At 38.3% G+C, this 26629-nt stretch overlaps 1 protein-coding gene across 10 annotated transcripts in view; it reads right to left on the bottom strand.

The window, feature by feature from the left end:
- Positions 1-244: 244 nt before the first annotated feature.
- prox1a (prospero homeobox 1a) overlaps positions 245-26629 on the bottom strand; it is a 27329-nt gene continuing 944 nt past the window's right edge. The window contains exons 2-7 of one of the 10 annotated variants that reach the window (XM_047821767.1): positions 23877-25663; positions 20571-20681; positions 18624-18680; positions 18055-18099; positions 15745-15939; positions 245-882 (exon numbers count right to left, since the gene is read on the bottom strand). In XM_047821767.1, coding sequence (XP_047677723.1) covers positions 694-882; positions 15745-15939; positions 18055-18099; positions 18624-18680; positions 20571-20681; positions 23877-25619 — 2340 coding nt within the window. In that variant the 5' untranslated portion in view covers positions 25620-25663 and the 3' untranslated portion in view covers positions 245-693. Of the gene's footprint in view, positions 883-15744; positions 15940-18054; positions 18100-18609; positions 18681-20570; positions 20682-23876; positions 25664-26629 lie in introns of those variants that run through there. The other 9 variants (XM_047821769.1, XM_047821768.1, XM_047821770.1 and 6 more) reach the window with 9 other exon arrangements.

Raw genomic sequence — 26629 nt, 5'->3', positions numbered from 1 at the left:
AATTCAACATTTTACGGTTGCTGGTGTTGTTTACAAAGTGGTCTAAAAAAAATCATTTACATTTAGTAGTTTGTCCTTTGATTAAATTCTTGGAAGGTGTCAGTTTTGCAAGCTTGTGCTTCTTTATTAATCTATGCATGAGCATTGTCTCTTTACATATTTTATTTTAAGTGTATTATACATATTTGCATGATCACATTGGACAAATGTGTCTTTTCTCACTCAAAGTAGACACAGGCATTTTTTATTCAAAGAATAATTTATTCAGCAATGCCATGAGAAACAAGAATACCACAAGTGTTTTCGCAAGCATTAATAACATTAATATTAATAATTATATTATTCATAAATAATAATCACATCTATACAGCTAAAAATTTAATCACACATTGCAAACATCCTGGCATGAAACAAACCATTAACAAAATGCCCAAAAAATTAAGGAATTTCTTGGGTACCATCTATTAGTTACCATCTTGTGGTAAATATAGCAACGCCCTTTATACAGACAGTAGCAAGGAGTTGACTAAGATTAATGCAGTCAAAACTATCAGACTTTTTTTTTTTTTTTAGACAAAGAAGCACAAACAGCCAACAAAGTAGCTGGAATTTAAAAATTTAAAAATGCTACCTTACATTTTCATACAGATCTGGGGGAGAGTGACGTTGTTAAGTACTAGGCAATGCCAGTTATTAGTCATGCAAGAGCTCCTGCAGGCAGTTGGGAGATTTGAAAATCTCTGGGACCTCACTGTCCAGCTTGCAGATGACCTTGTATATGGCCTTCTTCCAGGAAGGATCAACATCTTTGCCTGCCACAATAGCATTGAAAAACTCCCGTAATGTGATCTGTGCCACTTCCAGAAATCGTTCCGGAACCTGCTGATACACAAGGAGACAAGGAGACAATGACATTTAATAAATATACTACGTTTCAATTCCATGCCCCACGTAACCAAAGCAAAGTTGAATAATATCCCAAATAAGGCAAGAGGGACAACAACATCCTGAGAAGTAAGTAGAACTGCTCCAGTTTGGGTCATTTATGTAACCTAGTGCTGAGTCAGAATATAGTGTAACAAGTGTTGAGCTAAATTTATCACAAACTCTTGAGTTAGGTGTAGAATTTAATTTCTGGATTGCTTTTGTGGACCCAGCCACACTTTCTCCCATTTTATAGATACAATACATTTTGTACTAGTAATCCAGTTCTTTTTAAACACCAAAACAAAATGCAAAATGGTATGAGTTTTTTTTAAATAATATATTTAATCCATCAGTATATATTCAATTAACTTAACTGGATTACACTCACAGTTGAAGTTTATGTTACCACAGATTTCTTTCGCCAGATCAATTATGGCCTCTACACTGTTCACATCAGAGGTCATTTTAAAACAATCATTTAGGGTCGGATTTAAATTTAGATAAAGTTCACTATATCAGAATTTAAATGTTTAGATATGAAACTGACTGTCAGGAAGATTCCAGAAACTTTTAGAGACTTCTGATTGGCCAATTATCATAATTAGGTGTTAAATTGAAGCGCACCTGTTGCTGTGCTAAGTACCTTGAGAGATGTCTTTTTGTGATCGATATCATGGGAAAATCTATGGAGATCAGCCGTTAACTTCCAACGAAAAACTTCCAAAATTTTTAATTCATTGAAAATTTGATACAGAAAATAATAGCTGAAATAAATCTCCCTTAGCTATTTCTTTTAGACCTTTTACATAAAGTTGTGCGTTGTTTATAACTTTAAATATTTCACCATCTATCATTGATGCATACTTGGAATCTGTAATAATGTTCTCTAGGATGCTATAATGAACAAATATCTATTTAGAAATCAGCTAGAAAACCTTTTTAGGAAAAGTTCAAATCTCTTTGTGGTTTCCATAATAGTTGAGACAATTTGAGTCAATGTTGGCCAACAGTACTTTTGGTGCAGTATCTGGTGCAGGAAATACACAGATGTCACTAGCAACTACAGTATAAGCCTATACTAAAATTATATTTTGCTTATTAATCTGATCTGAATGCAATTAAGCATGGATTTCACATGTTAAAAGCAAAACCGAGTGCAAAACACCAGAAGACAGCTACAATAAAGGCCTGGCACAGTAAAAAAAATACCATCTGTTAATATCTATGGTTTCCAAACATCAGGATGTAAGGATGTGGAACCAAGTATTAAAAATTGTTAGTTTGTGATATGGTAACTTTGGTCATAAGCATACATAAGCCATAACAGCAGATCCTTTAAGTCCACACAATTTAAGTTGAACTTTCAAAGATATGCAATGTAGTTTGGTGCCAGATTCCATGGATTGGTATTGTTTGTCCAGCACATCCCAGAGATGCTTGATCTGGTACATTTGGAAGCCAAGTCAACAGCTTGAATAGTATGGCAGGGGTCATTACCCTGCTGAAAGAAGTCAGTGCGATTAAGGAATACAGTTGCCATGAAGTGTTGTACTTACACAGTCTACTGCAACAGTATTTAAGTATGAGGTACATCCACGTGAATGCTAGGATCAAAGGTTTCCCAGCAGACATTTCCTTGTACATCACAATGCGTTCATCTGCTTGCCCTGTCAGTGTTTCATCTCAGCTGACCTTCCTAGGACTACTTTTGGCAGGTACTAAATTCTGGGAATACACTGGGAAAACTCCACAAGACATGCTGTTTTGGAGATATTCTGACACAGTTGTTTAGACATCACCATTTAGGGCTTATCAAAGTAACTCCTTTTGTGTTTCTTGCATCATTTCTGCAAGTAAGTAAGTAACTCTTGTGTTGTTCAGTATGCCACTTGCTTATTATTCCACTAGCAGACATGGTCTCCCTTGGCACAGTTCTTTAACTCTATGTTAAACAACGGACCTGTTGTTATGTGCCTCTCGTATTGTCAAGTGGATTTACTCACCATAACTCACACTACACCACTGAGCCAGATTCTTGTGATGATTCTGCTGAGTGATTCTAGCACCCAGAGGCACAGATGGACCAAATCACTACACTGTTGAGTGTGGTACACGCTGGTGGAACTAAACAGCCCAATGGGACAAGATGCAGAAGTCTCGTGGGCTCCTGGATTTGTTCTTTCATCCTTGACTGATGCTTATGTAAACCATGCAATTGACCTCACAGCGTTCAATAAAAGTCAATCTGCCAAAGCTTCCTTAACGTGTGCAGTTTGTGTCTTATGGTACTTTTTGAAGCACACAATGGCTATTCATTCATCAGGCAATTGGCTTTGCAGCATTTTATGAAAGTCAATCTGCAAAACATTCCTTAATGTGTACAGTATGTGCCTTACGTTGCTATTTGAACCAAATGGCAGCTATTCATTTATCAAGAAACTGGCCTTGCTGTATTCTATGCAGAACATTCCATACCGTGTGCAGTATGTGCCTTTGGGTACTGAACCAAAAGCAGCTATTCATTTATCAGACCAGTTATTCATTTGTGTCACTGCAATGACACAGGGTGCTCCTCTGTCCAACCAGAGGTTAGCTTACTGGGTGACAGGTTATAACTACAGTCCGACTGTGATGTACACTGCTGAAAGGTGTGCGTCACCAGCAGGTCTATACTGAACCTAACATATACTTCTCCAGATTCTGGAAGGTCTTTATCAACCTCCAATCAGCTTCCCAGTTGGTCTGAAGTGATTAAGTTCTTCATGATATTTTGGTTAGTTATGAGTTATCTAGGCTGAATAAAACATCAGATTTAACTTATTTTAAATCCATTTTTAATCCAGTGCAACTCAAGAGCTCAATAGTGGCAGCTCGGCAATGCTGTTGTATGGACAGTGGCCCAACATAATTTATAACCACTGATATATCAGTACCCCACCAGAACAGACAGTGTTCCAGATCATTTGGAACCAGTGCTGCCAAGTTTCATTTTGCAGAGTAGGTTATAGTAACCAAAGGATTGGTGACTATAGTAAGTAATATGTCATTTGTTGATATGGTGCACATACAGTATCTTGAATTTATACTGAACTACATCTCTCGCCTTTATAAAGAGATCCATCCATCTATCCATCCACCATCCATCCACCTTCAGTATCTTTATTTTGGTCATCTCATTTTGGATGAGCTGTGAGTGATTCATGGACATCAAATGAGCTATTCCAATTACTTCATATTTTCCAAGCCCCTCTCTTGGGTTCTCCTATGTCATGTGGCTTATATGGGGATTAAACCACGAAAGGAAAAATAATAGTTCTCTATTTCCTTCTCCATTGATAAGATTCAGGGTCCTTTGTTTGATTATACTGACTGTCCCCCATCCTTGGCAGTACACAATAAAGACTTGACATAGCAGCCAGCTTGCCTACTGTGTTCTGCAGACACTCATCATGAGTGTCAGGACATACCAAGGTTAGTGGTCACTGGGACAGCTCTTGTAGGCAGAGGGATGCCAAACACTCTTGGCTGATAACTGAATGTCACATAAAATGGGGATGGAGCAGAGTAAAGCTCTATCATCAGCTTTCATCTGCAGAAAAAAAAATCATGCTGGTCTTTAAACATCCTTTTTTTTTTTGGTATGCACTAAATCTTCAGCTGAGGCATTTGTTTACAGCTTAGGACTAGGCCCAGACAAAACAGACCATCCTCTGTTTATTTGGCAACATTTATCATAATTATTATGTTGCATAGTCTTTAATTAATAGCCATAACATTCGATGACTGAATTTGAATATCTTCTCAGAGGTATTCCCTGAACTAGCATGAGGATGGCATTTTTTTAACGGAGACAACAATGTACTTCTGTAAATCGCACAGGATTGGGGATTATTATAGGCTAGATGCTGTAAATATAGAAAAACAAACTACTCAAACTCGGCATTGTAATCCATATACACAGAATTGACACAATCCATGCAAATGATCAGTGGAAATTTCTATTATTTGGACTTTTTATGTATAACTTCACACCCACCCACTCATTAGCACAGGTAGGATATGAGTGGAAAAAGAGAGATAGATGAACAGAGTAGCATCAACAACCATGTTTCTGGACTCATCCGCACCATCCTGAACCTCAGATACCATGTAAAGTTGTCACAAGAACTACATAAAGACCGATTTAGGCTTTTTCATTTCACGGAAATACACAATTTTCCTGTTTTGTATTAACTATTCAGTATTTCAGTACATTTTTAGAGTGAATCCAAAGAAGTCTTACATAAATAAAAAAACTTACTCTCTCTGTTTGCTTGCATTTTTTCCCAACTACTGACAAAATGCAACTGTATTATTTTAGCCGTGGCAAATAACTCTACAGTAAATGTTGACTTTTGAGCTTAGTATGACTTGGACAAAGAGACTCACATATACCGCAACAGTGCACAAGAATACATTAACATGAACGTATTTGTGATACTTTTTATGACACACGTTCTTTTAAACATTTATTTCACCACAATCTCTCTTTTTCCTTTGCATGCTGTAATTCCCTCAGTACCTTTGTCTCTGTATGCTTCAAAAACAATTCACACTGAACATGTTTCTGATGTGCTTTTCACATCTTTTCTCTGGCTTTTATTTCACATGTCTTCTGACGCTTGTGCATAAAGTTTAAATACCCAACACATCCATCACAACTTCACAGTCTCTCTTTCCATTTACTAAGCTTTTGTTTAAAATCACAATGTTACACATCACACACTTGCTTGGTGCTTAGAAAGAAACTGAACCACAGATTAGATCATTAACTCTCTCTATCTCAAACACACACACACACACACACACACACACACACACACACACACACACACACACACACACACACACACACACACACACACACACACACACACACACCTCATAGCATACCTGTTGGTAACCATTCATTTTTTTTTTAACCAAACCACTTTGTACAATTGTGCCACCCTGTGCCTAGTCACTGCCTGTGCAGACGGTCACAAAAATACCAAGAATATATAGCGCTGCAAACTAAAACCTGTTCAGACACAAACAAAACGTGTAAAGCTGCCACTGCTGGGCCCCTGAGCAAGGCCCTAATCGCTAAATTGCTCAGTTGTATAAATTGCAATGAAATGTAAGTCACTCTTTATAAGGGTGTCTGCTAAATGCAAAAAAAAATTACATTCATAAACAAATACCAAAAATAACTAATGATTATGTACAAAAAGAAATTAGACACATTCTAGTCTTCAGGGTGCGGACATGTCCACGGCAACTGCAATATTATAGTGACTTAAACGGCTAAAAAAAAAAAAAAAAAAAAAAAAAGGGAATTTGTTTGAATTTAAAGGGAAAATTTCGCCTCCTTGCCAACTGAGTAAAACTTTCTTTGAATTGTGTGTGTTTAATTTAGCTATAAAAATAAAGTTTTCTTCTGTAAAATGGCAGACAAATGCTGCAAACAGAAGACAATGTCAAGGAGAAATGAGTACTGTTTTTTTTCTTTCTTTGAGCCACTTGACTTGGAAGAAGGGAGAGAGAGAGAAAGAGAGAGAGAGAGAGAGGGAGGGAGAGAGCGTTATTCTTGTCACAAAACCCTTTGTCTACATCTGCTGATTGCAAGCCTCTAGCCAGCAGCATTCTTTAACTGTTTTGTCACCTCCTCGCCTCTCACACATCAGCTGTTGTGCTTTTGTTATAGCCATTGTGTGTTATAAGCCTACGTGACCTCTCTTGCTCTAAAGATAAATTGTGCACCAGGCAAGTTCACGTTAGTATTCCAACCTCCCTCTTTATGACCGCGAGTCACCTGAATTTAAAAAAGCAAAATACATGGAGGTGCGGGTTAAACAGGTCGCCGTCAAGGTCTCCGAGTATTGGAGTTAATTGTGCCTAACAGGAACCACAGAGCACATTGTACCCTGTGTATTAGTCATGCAGTCTGACCGACTGTTCTGCCTGTGTGGTATTTTTCATGCTCCTTTTCACTCTTAGCTCGACTGCTCTAGTACAACTCATTTGGCTGTTGCAGATCTGTGAGATCTGGGGTGGAGAGGGCGGGTTTACAGCACTAGAATACAGCTTGTCCTTCTGTCTGATCACTTCTTTGGCAGTGCAAAGATATCGGCTTTGCAGCTGCCACTGATAAGAGGACACAGAGGCCACCTTATGAAAAGCAGTGTGTTCTATCACCGCTCCGCTGAGACCTGCAAGATGAGAAGCTGGGGGAAGGGTCTGGGATAAAGTACAGCGGGACGGGGTGAGACGGGTGGCCCAGGCACTTCCCTGTGTATTCGTTCACCTTCTGAGTATGCTTGGTCTCTCTAAACAAACCCCACCGTTCCCAAGTCCCTCTGTTTACTGTGTAAATACTGATCGATTAGGGACTTCAACTCCCAATAACAGACAGTCAGACTAACCATGGACTGCACAGTCAGCGGCTGTGAGGAGTAATGTAGAATAAATTGCGTGTTTTATTCTAGATCCAGATGACTTAATCACTTACATTGACACCCACTCATTTAGCTCGAATGGATAGATAGATAGATAGATAGATAGATAGATAGATAGATAGATAGATAGATAGATAGATAGATAGATAGATAGATAGATAGATAGATAGATAGATAGATTAAGAGGTCTTCCTGGCTATTATTTGCATGTATTACCTACATCTTACCTGTGTCATTCTTTCCTTTCCTCTTTCTCTCTCACGTCCTCGTGTGTCCGAGTTTTTCCATTTTTTCCCAATGGTTTACCGACCGGGGTTAATTATTAAAGGAGACGACTCTGCTTTCTCTTCCAGGGTTATACTGACTGCATATTTCCTACACAAACTAGGATTGTGTTTCTCTCCACTACTACAGTCTTTGAGTTGGCCTAAATTGTGTTCATTTAATGTCTCCCGGTTTAATTTGATAGATAACCATCGGTAGTTGTCTATATCTGAAATAAAGCAATATATTTCACTGTTATCTGACTTATCATGAACTAATACCATGATACAAGAGAATGTATCATAGAGAAATACTGGAAACTCAAAAGCCTTAGTTTATTGTTTTATAAAATAGATGCGCTTGTGACTATTTTGCCCTTGATGTCTTAGGAAAAGCTAAAAAATTCAGCCAAGATGTCAGAAAGTTCTGGATCTTTAAAAGTCTGAAGCAGCAACGGAACTTTTGTACAAACAACTGTATAAATATCTTGGAACTATAAAAATATAAAAATCTTGGAACCACACAAATCCAAAAGTTTCATTTGATCCCCAAGAGAACAAAATCAAGTTACAGTAAAAATTATGTACAGTACAGTATATCCATCATTAAAAGGGCCCTACATCACCATGGCTTGATACGATGCTGTGCAAGGACGAAACCTTTACTCTACTTGATGTGTGCTATGTAGGGAAGAAAAAAGTGTGAGACTTTTATTTTAAAGAGCTGTAAAGCATGGGGATGGCAGCATCATGTTGTGGAAAAGGAACATAACACTGTATATGTATGGAATGAACTGAAAAAGCATGCCTGAGACAATATAATGGACAATGGCAACAAACTCTAGTAAGGTCTATGTACCTTCTGAGTCACTGAAAATCCGATACAGCAAATAAAATAGTGTGGAAAATGTCTAGCTATTATTTGGAAATCACGGCTTATGGAAAAAACATTGATACTCTAAACCTACTTAGCCAAGCTAATAGATGGTCTTTCAAGTGAAAGTCTTTCAACCTTTGGATCGTAATTCAGTTTCAGTTGTCAAAACAAATGCAAAATGCATAATGAATCTAAACATAGACTTAAACAAGCAAATAAACTCTATTAATATTGCAAATAACTCAAAACCAAGAATAATATACATCTTATTGAATTTACTTAATTCAAATGCCTACGTAATTTCCACTTGTTTGACCCGTGTAACATTGACACGATTTATGTTTGGACATCCAACTTGATTGGATCACATATTTTGAAATTATGCACCGAACTGACAGCTGAGCTGCGACTCAAACCCACGACGCTGTACTATTCTAGCATGCGTATTTAAATGATGTAAATTTAATTCTATATTTATAGTTGCGACCTTCTTTTGAGATTGCACAACGTAATTTGTTTGCGTTCATTTCTCACACACTACAACGTTCATTAGAAATTTGTTTAAACTGAGTTTCGTACAAGGAATGAAATCTGGGATGAGTCTGGGAACTATGTTGTCTTTTTCTCATTAATATTCATATGTAGTTTAACTGATAGCATTCATGATGCTTTCTGTTTATGTACGTTCAGCTGGTGGATGGAGTCCACAGCACGTTCTTGCTGGGACTTCATGGGAAACACTGACACTGCTGTACTCCACACCACTTTCTTTGGAACCTTATGCACACGGCTGGCTTGTGGTGTGATTGTATTTATACTGTATGTGCCTAGCTTTTTGAATGATTTGTGGACAAGGTACAAGATTCCGAAAGATAAAAAGACAGTGGGGAATAATGAGGAAGGAATAAGATGGTGGAAGAGGAAATACACAAAAATGTTTCTGACACTTTATCTACCCTAAGAAGGAAAGTTGTGGAATTGGGGAAGTCATGGCCTAATGGTTAGAGAGTTTGACTCCTAACTCTAAGGTTGTGGGTTCAAGTCTCGGGCCGGCAATACCACAACTTTGCCAAGGCACGGATACCCCAAACTGCTCCCCGGGTGCCGCAGCATAAATGGCTGCCCACTGCTCCGGGTGTGTGTTCACAGTGTGTGTATGTTTACTGCTGTGTGTGTGCACTTTGGATGGGTTAAATGCAGAGAACGAATTCTGAGTATGGGTCACCGTACTTAGCTGTAAGTCACGTCACTAATATTATCTTCAACATATAATCATGTTGCATAGAATCTTCTAGGATTTTGTAGACCAGAACCTGCTCAAAAGTCATGGCAGTTGTACCACTATATTCTTATCCTTTTGAACATGCTCCAAAATAAGGTTCAATGATCAATGATGAACATCTTTATACTATCAATACAGGGATAACTTTTAAAATAGTCATTTTTTTTACATAGACAATTAATTATTAAGGCCAAACCAGTCAGGAGGACAACTGACATGAAGCGTCTGTTGCTCACACGTAATAATTTATAATTTTATGGTGGTAAGATAGGACCACTGAAAGACATTTATGTGCAAATAGTGTACAGGTTTTTTTTTTTTTTTTTTTTTTAAAAAAAAAAAGGAAATACAGAGAAAAAAAATCATCAATTGTAATGTGAGAGCTGTGTGCATCTGCTATTGGGATACAGCTACTAAGTCTTTTTTTTTTAGGCATAAAGTTCACGAAGAGAAAGAACGAGAGTGAGGGAAACAGACCCTTCTTTGCCCACTTCAGACTAGTTTGGGGGAGGGAAGTGAGAGAGGGAAGAACTGAAGAAGAAAAGGCGGATAGACTCAACAGGCTTTGACAGAAGAAGCCTTGAACTATTTTCTAGGTGAAAAACTAGACCTTCCCAAGATCTGTCATGAAAATGTCTGCTTATTCCAGTGGGGCCTTAGGACCCCGGTGCTCCTGGAGCTGTTGAATAGTGCTTGTGATGTGATACAGCAAGTGTGAAAGCTGTTCCTTGAGAACCAGAGAGCTCAGCTGTCTGGCCTGAAAACACCATTTTGACTAACAAAGCTGAACTGTGAAGTGAAATGAAGAAATGATGAGAGATCTTTCCTCAATCAAATATTACAAGTGTTATATATGTATGGTATGATAGAGTGTACACACAAACGCATATACATGGACTCATAATAATTGCAAATTAAAAGTCTCAGTTAAGTTATAATTCAGTTCCTTTATTCAGTAAAAGGATCTGGAGTTTCATCACTAGTTTCTTCCCATTCTTCAGTGCAAGCAGCATTTTTTAGTTTTGAACTTTAGTTTTTAAGTTCTGTTAGCAGATAATGAGTTCTGACTTAAAAACTTTACAGTGGAACTTTACATACTGGTTTGTAGAAAAAGGAGACCTACAGCAGTATTGAAGGAAATGCATTATCTGTCAATTACGGGTCACTATCTGCGACAATCTCTTGTATTTTTTTTTACTATTTTTTTATGTCTGGTCTACAGAATCTGGCTAGACAGGAGCCCTTACTCACAAATAAAAACAAACAAACACACAAGCTTACCCAAATCACTCCCAAGCCATGTGCCAAAATGGGTTATGATGTGTTTGGCACACACATATTAGACAACTGTACCCACAGTGAAGCATGGTGGTGGCAGCATCATGCTCTGAGAAGCTACTGAGAAGAAACGTCCTCTGTGGGACGAAGCCTTTGGACGTCCACTGAGCCGAGGCTGACTCTAAGAATCCTGAGACATCTCCAGTTAGACTCTGTGATACTAAGGAGATCCGAAGTCCATGATCCTTACACCAATACAACATTTAACTGACTGTATATTACAATCACACCCCAGTGTCACCCATATGAGGATGGGTTCCCCTTGAGTCCGGTTCCTCTCAAGGTTCCTTCCTTTAACAATTTAAGGGAGTTTTTCCTTGCCACTGCAGCCTGAGTCACCTCAGACTTGCTCATAGGGGGATAAATACATACAGATTGTAAAATATTTATATCTAATAATAATCTAAAATTTTTTATTCGGTCAATTATTTTACTATTATTATTCGTTATTTCCTTTATCATTAATTATGTTTACCTTCTGCTCTATGTTTATGTTCTGTAAAGCTGCTTTGAGACAATGTCTATTGTAAAAAGCGCTATACAAATAAACTTGAATTGAATTGAACTTCTCTTCAGCAGGAACCGTGCCTCTAGTCAAGGAATCATACTGTAGCTAGCTCCAAATACCAACGCATGCCCAGTGGTTTTGTTTGTTCAAAATATGATAAAAATATGATGTTATTTTGGAGCTTAGTGTTTAGGTGGCAATAGGGCAAGCCACTGATGAAAAAAAAATACATTCCCAAATACTATCATCTGTTTTAATGATCTTACTTTAAGTTCCACAAACTGGGTTGCCATGTTCCTACTAGATTTCACTGCTGCTTCCCAAAAAATGATGGAGAAAAAGAAGAAACAAATGTAGACCTTTACCTTAGCCAGAGCATTTTGGACTAGAGACTCTTGAGGTTTTTGTGTACTGTACATTCTGATTTGTACCGAGGGTCGGGTATTTTGATGAAATCTGGCAACACAACCCAGGAACTGATAAGGGTTGCCTTACAGCTCTATGTTAAAGCTCTGTGTTATCTCTTATAAGTAAAAAGCTCACTCTTGTGTGACTTTTCTTCTGTTTGGTCTTGTAGGATCCACGCCGATTACGAAGATACAATGGATACCGATCAGCCATAACATTAAAACCTTCTGTGTGATATTGTGTAGGTCTCCCTTGTGCTGCCAAAACAGCTCTGACCCAGTGACATATGGACTTCTGAAGGCCTGCTGTGGTATCTGGCAATAAGACGATAGCAGGAGATCCTTTAAGTCGTGTAAGTTGCGAGGTGGGGTAGGAACGGATTGAGGAGCATGACACAAAGTTCAAGGTGTTGACTTGGCTTCCAAATTCCCCAGAGCTCATTCCGATAAAGCAGCTGTGGGATGTGCTGGACAAACAAATCCAATCCACAGAGGCCTCACCTGGCAACTTACATTACTTAAAGGATCTTCGTCTAACGTCTTGGTGACAAATACCACAGCCCACCTTCAGATGTCTTGTGGAGTTCATGGTGCCTTGACAGGTTAGAGCTTTTTGGAGGATCTACACAATATAAGCAGGCACTTTTAAAGTTATGTCTGATTGGTATTTGCTATGCAATACAAGACAAAAGACAAGCAGTTTATTTGTAGCAGTAGCACTTGTAGTTCTGTAGTTATCTGTAGTTACACCTGAGGTACGCAACGTGTCCTCAAAAAGGATGCAATAGACAAAGGATGAAATAGACGAGAAACAGTTATACTTAGAAACATGACCCAGGACATTTCTAGCAGAAGCTACAAAAAAAAGAAGAAGAATAAATTCAGACATAAGCACGGCATCCACGAGGCATAAGCATGGCAGAACTTTGCAAGTGATGACTGGCTGTGTTGACTGTTGGAAAAATAAAAGGATAAAATGTTCTTTTGCACTACACAGGAAGTGTATGTTCTGTAGCACATCAGCGACAAGTACAGTATATAAACACAATGCTCACATGTCAGGAAAGAACGTCATGCTTTGCTTGATTTGCATTAAAGATACAAAAAAAAAAATAATTCACTGGGTGGAATAAGAAAAGCAAATCAGTGGTCTATGATACAGACCTGCTTGCACACCTGCTGCGCCTGCTCTTACTATGCAAATCAGTTTCTCTCGTCACTTCTCGCTACTCTCGCAACAACAGTCTTATTCACAGGGCCGTGCGTTTACTTCTCCAGCCATGCAAATCCCACCTTCGTGTATGTAAATAGGAAACGCCTCCCTTTCATATGTTCCTGTTTGCAGAGGCTCAGAGAGCATATTCCTTATATTGCTCAATTTTAATATTATTTGACTTTGACCTGCTCTAAATGACACATGGCGTGAATGAGGGTCAGTTTGAACACAGAGTGTGTGTGAAATTTTACATTTAATATATAATCATAATTAGATACTGTATATAATTGATGACAAACTTAATGGCGGATTCTTCTCCTTCTTCTTTTTTTTTTTTTTAGCATTTATTGGTAGATTTCTTTGAGTGTTTAATAAATGTTTTTATGTTTTAAAACATAAATATCAGTCAGGATATTGTAGGATTTTTGATGTTGATCTGACAGCAGGCCTGCATGCTGTAAGCAATCTTACTGGACTGTGTAACACACTGAAGACTTTTTTTTTCCTTCTTTAGTTTTATTGATGGAAATCAGGGGTGGTAAAGTGGCACCATGGGCAGTGTTGCTGCTTCACAGCTCTGGTTCTTGTGTGTGTGGTTTCTTCATGGTTTCCTTCAGGTTCTATGCACTCTTTCCTTACACTGTCCTAAAATGTGCTTCTAGGTGAACTGGCTAGTCTAAATTACCGCTAGGTGTGAATAAATTATGATTCAGAGTGTATTGTGTTGATCTAAAATAATCATTATTTGATTTCTAGACGCCTTAGCTACAGGTAAGCTGTTTTCCTTGTGATTTCTGATCAAATGAAGTTCCAACATTGATACTGAAAATTATAATGTACTTGAACGCCGCCTAGCACGATACGGTGGATTTGTCACTCACCCACTAAAGGGCAGCCGAAACGTGAAGGTCTACAAAAGTCGCACGACGATGAAGTTTAGCAGAACAATTTATGTGTCAGCACAGAACTAATCTCTTTTTCTCATCTGAGTCTGTCAAACGCTTTCTTCAGTACATTTGTAAAACACTTGTGTGTTGTACTGTACGCTCACATTATGCTGCCTTTATTTGTCCAATCAGAACTCAGAATCCGTCCGATCGGCTTTCTGAATGACTCGTGTGCAGGTTCAAGCAAAAAATATCCTCATATAACAATATATAAATAAATCAAATGATAACTCGTTCAATAATTCTATAAATTAATCTCGAGTTTGGAAAGAAAAAAGAAGCATCTGGCTGTTTCATGTTCCTCAGGATGGAGGAAAAGATCTATGAAAAGGATCATATATATATTTATTATTTATAGATATATATATATATATATATATATATATATATATATATATATATATATATATATATATATATATAAGATTTAGGCTGAGGAGTTTGTAATAAATTAATAAATTATAATCCAGGTTATGTGTCCTATTTTCATGATCTTGAGTAATATAAAAATAAGGTGCCTGTCTCTGTTGTACTCTACTGGTGTTAGGCGTAAGTCAATCTTTTCCTATTCTTATCCAGTCGCTATTTTTGTAGCTGTAAATGAAGGAGCCTGTGCTGACAAGGGTCGGGCAGCACAACAGGGGATGTTCCCCACTTTGGAAACCCACTTTGGACCTACTCGGTGCAAGTGCGAGGCAAAAATATTTTAAATGCCACCTGTCCCATATCTTACACCTAGGCTTTGTGGATATTCGTTATTAAGGTCAAACCATTGCAGTGTCACCCGACTGCTAAGCAAATATAAAAGATATCTCTTGTTATTTTATAGACTTCATCACCGGATCTTATAGTGAACCACTCAAAGGCATCTACGATCTACTATAGAAGCTACTAACAACTATCATTGTTAGGAAATAATAAATATATAAAAAAAGGCCATCCTACAAATAAAGCACCTCACGTGTCCTGTCAGTGAAACAAAGAAATAGAAAGCTCTAAGCGATAGACAAGTTTTTACATTACATTTTTAAATAATTATTGTTATTGTGTCGATTTACAGTAAATCTGTGTCGATCGAACCTTTGACCTTTATAAAAGATAACTAAAAACAAACGGCTCATTGGGGCGAATAAAAATGTATCGATTAAATGTCAATAAATTGTGAAATTGAAGTAAATAAATGATTTAATACTGTCTAACTGTACAGTTCTTTTCCCCTGAAATGTAGCACTATTGACAGACGTTTGTTATTAGTTGTTAGTCGTTAGCAGTTGGATAAAGTGGCTTATTTCTGTTGCATGATTAACAGGAAACCTTTGACTTCTGTTAAAAAGCATTTAATTCGCTGTGCTTTCTAACATTTCAATCATACGACCAAATCCCGTCTTTAATATTTGAATGTTTTAATGATGATAACACCGAGTGATAGTGCCAGATATCATGTCAAACATAAATGCTACCGAATAACACAAGTACACATGCACTGTAATGCACAGAGCCTACCTCAAAGTCGTTGGCCTTGTTATAGTGCATGTTGAGAGCACGGAAGAGCTCACAGTCTCGACTGACGCTCATCTCCTCCACACCGGTCACGCCGTCATTTATGGCCTGCCGAGCAAACTTCTCCATCTGGATGTAGTAGAACTCACGGAAGTTGCTAAACCACTTGATCAGCTGAGACGTGATGCAGCGGTTGAACTTTGTAGAGAAAACAGAGATGTTCGATTTTACCATTTACCGCCAAGGCTGTTTAATCAGAATTCTGATGGATAAACGTATTCATGGAAGGTTTAATTAATCCTAAAATGAGTTAAATGAGTTAAATGAGTAATGCGATTCAACCGGTCTCATCAAGATATTAATTTAATTCCACCCTGAGAATGCAGAGGTAAGCAAATGCTTTTTGTGACAGAGCGGTCAAGGTTTTAGAGGCAGAATTTCACAGTGGTTTGGACAAACGGAAACAACTCAAGGGGATGAAATTAAAAATGGTTTCAAATGAATTCAGAGATTTTGTTAATGAAATAGAAATTTGTTAAACCCCCCCCCCCCAAAAAAAACAAAACAAAACAAAACACACACACACACACACACACACACACACACACACACACACACACACACACACACACACACACACACACACACACACAAACACAAAAACAGGTTGACTAGCCAATGTGTGAATATTGCAGAATTTCCCCAAACAACCTGGATGATACTCATAAGCGTACTTTAGCCTATGTTTGAACACAGCTACCCTGAAAACACACCCTAAAGTGCAATCATGGGTAAAATACAGATCAGCTCGGCTGTGTAAATGTTCAACACAGCAAAGATAATGCCACCAAGTTAAATACATAAAATAATTATCACTAGGTTCGCCTCCTTCTTGTATAGCTACTAATTTTGATGCCTCTGGAAACATCATCCAATCAGGATGGAGGCTGTTGTAGCTATTAGAAATCTATTGCAGACATTTCAACACACCAGTTTGTGATCTGGACTAGAAGTTTTCGTATGTTTTTTAGATGACAGATGAGAAATAAAACGAGAGAAGAGAAGAGCAAGAGAAACACTGAGAGAACGAACACACACACACACACACACACACACACACACACACACACACACACACACACACACACCTGTTGTAGAATATAAAAGAGCACCCTTTTTATTGTCCGGTTGATCGGTTGAACTTGTATGAGAAAAGCTTGTAGAGGAGTGAGAGAGGTTTCTAGAATGATCAGGGGCTTACATGAAAGGGGAGAGACGGAAAAGAATGATATTGTTTGGGGGATTAAACTGCAGTGTAGCCAAAACTCTATGTGCCCCAATGTGACAACGCAGCACATTCAGCTCTCAGTACAGGTCATCTGCCTGTCAAACAGTCACGGGCAGAATCAGGGACTGTTACTAGGGATTAAATGATACAATTACAGTATCTGAGCAACCAACTAAATAAGCAGTAGCACACAATTGTGATAGATAGATAGATAGATAGATAGATAGATAGATAGATAGATAGATAGATAGATAGATAGATAGATAGATAGATAGATAGATAGACAGACCTACAGGCAGACAGACAGACAGACAGACTGACAGACAGACAGATAGCAGACAGACAGACTGACAGACAGATAGCAGACAGACAGACTGACAGACAGACAGATAGCAGACAGACAGACTGACAGACAGACAGATAGTAGACAGACAGGCAGGCAAACAAACAGACAGACAGATAGTAGACAGACAGGCAGGCAGACAGACAGATAGCAGACAGGCAGGCAGGCAAACAGACAGACAGACAGACAGACAGCAGTCTGACAGGCAGGCAAACAGACAGACAGACAGACAGACAGACAGACAGGCAAACAGACAGACAGACAGACAGGCAGGCAAACAGAAAGACAGGCAGACAGACAGACAGATAGCAGACAGGCAGGCAAGCAAACAGACAGACAGACAGACAGACAGACAGACAGACAGATAAATAGATAGATAGATAGATAGATAGATAGATAGATAGATAGATAGATAGATAGATAGATAGATAGATAGATAGATAGATAGATACTTTACAAATTCCAGCAGTATCCACAAACCTGGACAATAAGGCATACAATAAATAAATTAAAAAATTAAGGTAATAAATATAAATTAAAGTATAAACATCTGTCTTAATCTGGATCTAAATCTAAAAATTCAAACAATTAAAGCGATAAATTTAAACTGAAAAACAACATAAATGTTTCAGAAATTACAGAATAAAAAAAAATAGTAATTTGAAATAAATTGAAAATGAACCTCGTATTTCCATTTTGCCTGTTCAGCTGTGAAACAAAAGCGTCCCTGTAAAACACAACAGCCCCATCAGGTTATGACCTCATTTCTTCTCTGTAACTCCTACCGATATTAAACTTAAGCTTATAAATGTTCAAAAATTAAACTTTAAGTAATCCATTGTCTTGATTGCCTGTGAGTTGAAACAAAGGTCACTTTCAAGTTAAGTTTACTCCTGTTTTTTTAAGGCAGAAGGTGAAGCAGCGTTTGGAAGTTTAACCATTTCAAAATGTCTTGTGCTGTTCCATCAAATTTGACTTCTTTACCAAGAGCTCTCTGTTTTTAACCCTAACCCTAACTAAATTTTTATTTGTTTATTTATTTTAATATAAACCCCCGATATTTGCATGTCAAATCCTTAATATGTCCTGGAGGAACATTGTTGCATGTCACTATGTACTGCGTCAGCTATTTAAGGTTGAAATGACAATAAAAGCTTCTTGACTTGACTTGACTTGAGATGTCAAATCTCATATACTGTATGGTGCATGACGAAAAGTTTGTGGAAACCATAGTGACCTGCACAGAGTCACCTTTGGGATGAACTGGAACGCCGACCGCACCCCAGGCCTCATCTCATGCTCATGGGGCTGAATGAACACAAATTAGACAAAAAGTCTAGTGGAAAACCTTTCCATCAGCATAGCATACATAGCATTTACACAACAGTAAAGTGGATTCGATCTGAAATGGGAAGTCCAACAAGCAGAGATGGGTGTAATGGTCACGTCAAACATATACGCTGAAACTAGAAGATAAAGATTTGCCTCCACGCTCTCAGAGAATGAGATTACACACATACTAATTACATTCAAGTTCATAAAGATGTTCCCTTTGCCTTAGCATATGCTTGCATTTACTGGACTTGCTTTAAAACCAGATCTTTCCTCCAATCACCAAACTAGATCCAAAAATTAGCATGATGCGGTGTAAAAGTGGCAAACCTACTGGTGGTGTGTTTTCCCAGTAGCACACACTCCGTGAGGGTCAGTTAGCATGAGAATGAAACATTTAATATCTACATAGAACATTTACATTTGTTTTTTTTTTTTTAAACATTTACACTGAACGTTTCTGTAGAACTTTTTATTTACATTTATACAGAAACTTAAAAATCATAAAAAAATAAATTTAAAAAATCTTTTTCTAAGAATTTTTTTAATATATTTTTTTATGATTTGTAGGTTTCTGTATAAATGTAAATAAAAAGTTATACAGAAACTTAAAAATCATAAATTTAAATAAAAAATTCTTAGAAAAAGATTTTTTTTTACATTTAATGTTACATTTTTAAAAAAATTTTTAAATATGTTTTTTCTCTACCTCTGTCTGCTTGAAACGTGAAAGGACGACTAAATAGAACGATAACAATTAAACTGAATCAAATTCTAATCCTTAAGTCATGCACTTCGTTCTGAATGAAGCGGGCACTGTACGGATATTGTGGTCTTTTTATTATTCCATTAAGTATTAAGTATTTTTGTGGAAATGCTCGATTAATGAATTATTAATTTTATCAGTATGCCATCACTCTGATAAATACAATTTTTTAAATCATCGATGCAGATTTTATGACTTGATTCCATATAATTAGCATCCGTAACACACGCCGCCTATTGTTTCTCGTTCTTAACTTCTCACTCAGTACTAAATGTTCCCAGTGTTTATAAAGATTTAACATGTTTATTAGATCATTAATGATGGCATGACCTGTAGAAGAGCCACATGATTCTTAACGTCTTAACGTCACTTTATAGGGAAACACTGACCAAAGCATTGTTTTATTTGCATTTGACCACACACACACACACACACACACACACACACACACACACACACACACACACACACACACACACACACACACACACACACACACACACACACACACACACAAACACATTTATTGTCTTGCGGCTTCAGTAAATTGTGCACACTGTCAGTGATGATAATGTGATGGATCCAGCGCTATAATAAGAGCAGAAGCCATATTATTAAAAATCTATAATTTCAAGGAAAATCCATCCAATATATCGGCGATATTTTAGTTTCAGAGTTTGGTGTCTTCCCACTGAGGTCGTCATATTAGTCTTTTTTTTTTACTGTGTACGTTTTGTATCACATAACAGTTGACAGCAAAGAAAAAACAACTATATATTTTTATAGTCTGTATTTTCCATCCCTTATTCATCATCATCATCATCATCATCATCATCATTATCGTCATCACTTAATGAGTGATCTGGGACACTTTAAAAGGGCATACGCTATTAAATAGCTATTAATAATAATTAAATCTTTAGATTTTTACACGCCATGAATACATGTAAGAGGAAACATTGGCCTTCAGCCGGAGCTCTGATATATCAATATTTACCTACTCAGTTATTTTAGCCGGGAATAAGACGGTAGAGAGAGTGGCTCTGTTCAGGACACATGGAAGTGTAAAGCTCACAATGTGTGGTTAAAAATATACTCACCTTCACATCAGAGAAGAACATTTTCAGCATGTTGGAGCTGGGATAGCGGGTGTAGAAGAACATCAGCTTGGCTTTCTTCAAGTGGTTGGGGGATAAGCCTTCTTGGATTTGCTGAATTAGTGGTCAAGGAAAGTGTGTTATCATACAAATATTACCATACCTATAAAACCAGACCATAATATCACCTAAATCATTTTACCTTAGCATTACCGGTCAATAAACATCTGTTTATTTGAATCAATTACTCTATTTATTTGAAGATTGCAAGCCCTGCCTGTTCCAGATAGATTGATAAACAGATGGCCGACGTGAGGAGTCCCAGGAGGAGGCATACAGTCACTAACCACAGCTATCTACCCATTACATTTCACTCCTAACAACCAAATAACTCTTTGCCCCCCACAGGTTCTTGGCACGGCTCGTGTCTCGCCAGCTTTAGCCACATCTGTGATGTAGGTCGGCCATGCCATTCCCTTGACAGATTAATGGCTTTATAATTTATCAGAATGAAGATGTGAATTGCGCTAAATCAATGGACCCATGCAAGGTCAATAAGAGGTTTGATCTGCCTCCACTGTGTGATGTTGAATGGAGGCCCTAACTCAAAATTGTTGAATCACTGTTAATTGATGTGATCAGTGTTGCACTGGTAAAGCAACGGAGAATTCGGCTTTAGGTTAGAATCGGTAGAATCGTCGTAATGCTGTTTGTGTTGCGGGATCTTTTGGCCAGTGTTATCGTACTGTCCATGTTGACTGATGTAGACTGTGAACAAGGAAAGGGGAGGAGGTGGTATTCCCTCCATTAGGCTGATAGGAAAGGCTAAAAGAGCACTAGCTTCTCTCTTCTACCAGCTGTCATAATGTGTACAACAAAGTGAATGATAGGGAACAGGATGAAAGACACACACAGAGAGAGAGAGAGATAGAGAAAGACAGAGAGAGAGAGAGAGAGAGAGAGAGAGAGAGAGAGAGAGAGAGAGAGAGAGAGAGACATAGCCCCTCCAGTGAAGGCCTCTTCTCAAAGCATTACTGGACAACACATCACGGAGCGCTGAGTGAGTTTAAGAACACAAACTGCTCATATCAGGAGTATCAAGTAGTAGGAAACAGTCTTATCGGCTTTACTTAATTATTACTTGTTCCTTCAATCTGTAAACGCTCTAATAATAAGATTAATTAAGCATCTTACTAGACACAAATGTAATCACCTGTCTTGGTCAAGAGCTACACTCACTATATGATTAAAAAAAAGAGGATTCTAATCTGAAAAAGAGCATCGATGTCTTGAACGGTTCTACTTTCTACAAGGAATCCTGTCGTCCGTACAGTTTCTAGGATACGTAAATATGTGCAGGGACAAAATAGCAGGTAAACATTACCCTAGTCGGTGTAAAACAAGCCAGGCCACAAAGCAAGGTCAGTCAGGAAGTAATGCAAACATGAATATGAAGGAAGAGTGAGGGTGGTGGTGGCGGTGGTGGTGTGGGGGTGGAGGGTGGCCGCAATATACAGACAAATGAGATGCTACAAAAACAGCAGACCTGTGCGTAATGCAGGTCGTTAGCCTTTTCTGGATATTTGGATTCGGATTCACGGCGTTTCCTGATACGGAGACTATGACTGCTGAAATCTGATCCGACTGCCAGGTGTAAGGGGAGAAAACACAGGGATGATTAATCCATAAATGAATGCTGGACATCTGCTCGTCAATAGGAAAGATTAGACAAGCTAGCATTCTATTAAAATGAATAAATAAATAAATAAATAAATAAATAAATAAATAAATAGCACGGGTAAACAGAGCCTTCCTTTTTTTAATACCTGAGCAGATAAACAGATGATTAAATAAAAATGCTTGCCACTTTAATCATGAATACAAAGGAAATGATAAGGTTTGAGTTTTTTTTTTTTTTACTTTCATATATTCAACATATATAATATATATAAGCTACTAACAACTACTATTGTTAGGAAAACAGCTGACTTCAGCTTTGTCAAACGCATCAGACATGCAAACTGACTTCAGCACTCCCCACTCCTGTTACTTCCAAATGCACCATGTCAGAGCTGTTCTCTTTCTCTATATGCAAATCTTTGGAGGGAAAATGAACAAGGCTGTTTGTCTTGAGATGCAAAGAGGGTGCATGACAAGGAAAATCATTCTGCGCAGGACAAAAACATCAGAGACGTTCAGACACATCTGTATAAAGTTTCTTTTTTCTTAGTTTTTTTTTTCTTCTCACAAATGCAGTATAGATACGTCGCCTGTCGAGAGCCGTGAACGCAGGACCGGCTTTGTGTACAGTGGGGAATAAATATAGTCTTTAATCCTGTGTTAAGTTTCAGTTTTTTTTTTAGAAAGAAATAAGGAAGGAATCTATAATTCGTAATTCATAATGTAACAGAGCATTCTGTCAGCTCTGTTTATTCTTCGGCATAAAAACGGATAGCCAAAGCTTGTTAGACATCTAGCAGCTTTCTGGTAAAAAAAAAAAGGGGGGGGGGATGTAAAGAGGGAACGGATAAAAGATAAACAGCTACCTGCAAACACCTGTTCACATCTGAAAAAAAAAGAGAAAGATGAAAAGAAAGGACCTGCTGCCAGGCAACAGCTATTAGTGCTGCAAGTGCTTTCGACTATAGCATGCTCTTCATGATCAGAAAGAATACAACAATTTGCAGATATTCTCTGAAGCACTAGATGTGAATTACGGCAGAAGAACAGTGAAAACAAGGGTTTCCAATATTTTCTCTGAAACAAAATGCCCATTCGCTGACGGATATCTTTTCTCATCTTTCTAAACACGAGATGCTAAGATCTTTTGGCAAAGGATCGCACTTGGCCTTTTACTTCCTGGCTTTGAAATATGATTTGCTTTGAGCATTTATGTACAAAGTCTTGCATGGCCTGTGATGAAAGGGGGTGGGGTATTGTGAGTCCCTATGATAATTTGAGAACAGAGAAGATGGGAGGTATGTTTGTCATGGCAAAGCTTTTCAGCACTTTGCCCTATAGTGCCCGCTTAAAAGCCCACAACTAGAGCACTTCATTTTTTAGACCCTGAATAAACAAGGGGTTTTAAATACACATTGAAATTCTTCAAGATTAATTGCCAGTGAAATCATTTTTTAACCAGCTACAAGATATAATCTCTATAATATGCAGAGGTCTTTTCAAAAATATCTTTCAGTATCCTAGAGAATCTTTTTTTATACAGAGTTAGCATTTACGTTTGTAACATGCAAATAATTAAAACAATAGCAACCAGCATAGTACATTTATGCGATTATTGCGAAAGGATATTGTACTTCCTGAGTAGGGAGAGATATCAGACATATCTTGGAGGTCCCCACATTCAGACTTGATGAGCGATATCGAAAGGCCTTCAGGGTTTCCGGGATGTGTTGGCGAGATAGGACGATGGAGGCTGAGATGGTTGGATGACATCTTGGTCCGTAGGCTAGTGGTTTCTCTAGACAGGTCCATTGAATCGGGAGAAGACCTGTCCTTGCCTGGATAAGGCCCACTTGGGGCACCTAGAGGGCTTTGGAAAGGATAACCCATAATATGAAGAGGAAAAGGATGTCGGAAGGATGGAGGACTGAAGGCCATAGTTGAGGATAGTGGTGACGGGTGAAGACCAGGGTGGTGATTTACGGGTGTGGGTAGAGATCCAGGCTGGTCTGTAGAGTTCTTTCTCACCACTAGAGGCAAGGCCTCTGTTTGGTCGCTTGAGCTGGGCACTCGCATGTTACTAAATGAATTTAGGGGATTGGGAATAATGACGTCACCAAAACACTGTAAACGCTGGTTCGTAGTGTGGAAATTTGGGTTCTCGCGATTCCCTGCGAAGCGGTCAGAGGGTGTCTGAACAGTTGGGAAGCCCTGAGGAAGTGGATATGGGGTTTTTGCAAAGACCTTTACCACCGTGTCTACCACCTGGGTCATTGCGGTGTTTAGTTCCTGTTTCAGTGTTTCTGCTAGTTGTTTCCCTTCCGCATGCATAGACGTTGATCTATGGCCTTTTCCTCGAGAGCCGTCCCTTTTGGGCTTCTCTCCCTCAATCAGCATCGGTTGCTCACAAATAAGTGCCTGGGCTTGGTCCAAAAAATGCCCTGGATCAAGGTCAGACATCTCATTTTCTGAGCGGTTCGTAACAGAGTCAGAGATATGATTGTCCATTCCATCAGAATGCAGGCTATCCTCTGAGAAGTGTCCATCCTCATCATTCTCAGAGTCAGTGCTATCATAAATCTGGTAGAACTTTTCTTGGAGCTGACGGAGCTGCTTCTGCATGTCCTCTAGCTGTAGCTTGAGATGACGGCGCTCCTCTTGCTTTTGCTCTTTGCGAGCAGAAATGAGTTGTTGGAAACTCTGCTGCTGCTGGGGTAGTTTCTGCTTGCGCTTGTTTTCCCTGTAACTCTCTCGAGGGCTTAGGGGTTGGGGTGCTCCGTCAGGCTCAGTCTCACCTATACGGTGGTTGGGGATATTTGGAGAGTGGCTCATCCCACGGATTATGTTCTCCACTCTGGCACGTTTAGCCCTTAGGTGCTCATCTGTCAATCGATCAATGTCAAATTGCGACATAGAAGGCCTGCTGAAAGGGGACAGACACTCCTGAGGGCTGCCCCGTGAAGAGGAGCTGCAGACATCCTCCTGGTGGATCTCTGAACCTGTCCTGGAGAGGCCATTGCTCTGAAAGTCAGAATCATTTGCCCCATTTTTGGTTAAATTGTTTTTCAGCAGCTGGGAGATTATGGTGGCTCCAGGAAAGGTCACCAAGTTGTCTTCATAAGAACTGGTTCGCTTCAGCAACTTGTGAAGCACATTAGACTTCTCGTTGTCTGTGTGCTGCACCACTGAGCAGTTGACATCTTGCTCAGCTACGTGGGGATTCATGGCACTAAAACTGCTTGTTTTTAAATGAGCGAAAGCTACAGACACCGTACCTACAGTCCTTTTCACTCCGATGTCAACTCTTCTTCTTTTGGTTTGTCTACTTAAGAGGGACGTGTTGTCATGGTCCGGCATCACTGGAAATAGCATTACGCCATTTTAAAAGCCTGCCAGCTGGACGCAGCTTGAGAACCCTGTGTGACAGGTGAGGGGGAAAAAATGAACAATTAAATATTGCTTAAATAAAGATATTTCAGTGTAACACAACATTCCTGGGAGATCATCGCTATACTTTTATACATTTCCTTTTAACATCGAGTGAATTTTGACGTTTCAATGCGACATTCAAGAAGACTGGTTTCTATTTTAGTGTTTATTGTTTAGTTGAACGCTATTATGTAGGAGCAACGAAAACAATAGAAAAAACTCACTGTTTTTTCTTTTCAGTTAAAGTTTAATAATATTATTTCTTTTTTAAATAAAATTATTTCAAACTTTAAGTAATACCAAAGAAATATAATATTTTCGTTGCATTACATTTATAAATAATATCTAATCCTTTTTACAAGACATATCCCTATTATATTCATTTAGCTCAATGAAGTATATATTAACAGCATTGGTACTTTAAACTTTTTTATAATGAATAAAAAAAAATTGTTCAAGTTTTCATTTGCTACCAAACAAACAAACAAACAAACAATCAAACAAACAAACAAATTAAAAAATAAATAAAAGAAATAAAAGTAAGATGCTATTATCATAATTATATTTAGGCAAGCCAGCTCCTTGATAAATATACGACAAGCACAAACCACTGTTACGTTCTTTTCTTATAGGATGCTAAAGTACATCAGTTTGTTCTTCTCTAATAAATGTTTATTTAAAAGAGCAAAAGCGACCTACAACATGTCCTCAGGTAAAAGAGAAGTTTTGATCACTTGACATCAAATCAATCTAGGTGACTGTGTGTGTGTGTGTGTGTGTGTGTGTGTGTGTGTGTGTGTGTGTGTGTGTGTGTGTGTGTGTGTGTGTGTGTGTGTAAAATCTTTTTGTATATAATTACTTATTTTTATTGGTGGAAGGCTGGGTAGAAATCTGTGTAATAACAGGAAACACATTTACAAGAAGCACAAGTGCTGTATGTTTTACACTGTCAG

The sequence above is a fragment of the Tachysurus fulvidraco genome, chromosome 12, assembly GCF_022655615.1.
Source record: "Tachysurus fulvidraco isolate hzauxx_2018 chromosome 12, HZAU_PFXX_2.0, whole genome shotgun sequence".
Lineage (NCBI taxonomy): Eukaryota > Metazoa > Chordata > Actinopteri > Siluriformes > Bagridae > Tachysurus > Tachysurus fulvidraco.
This window is presented reverse-complemented; position numbering and strand designations above follow the sequence as displayed.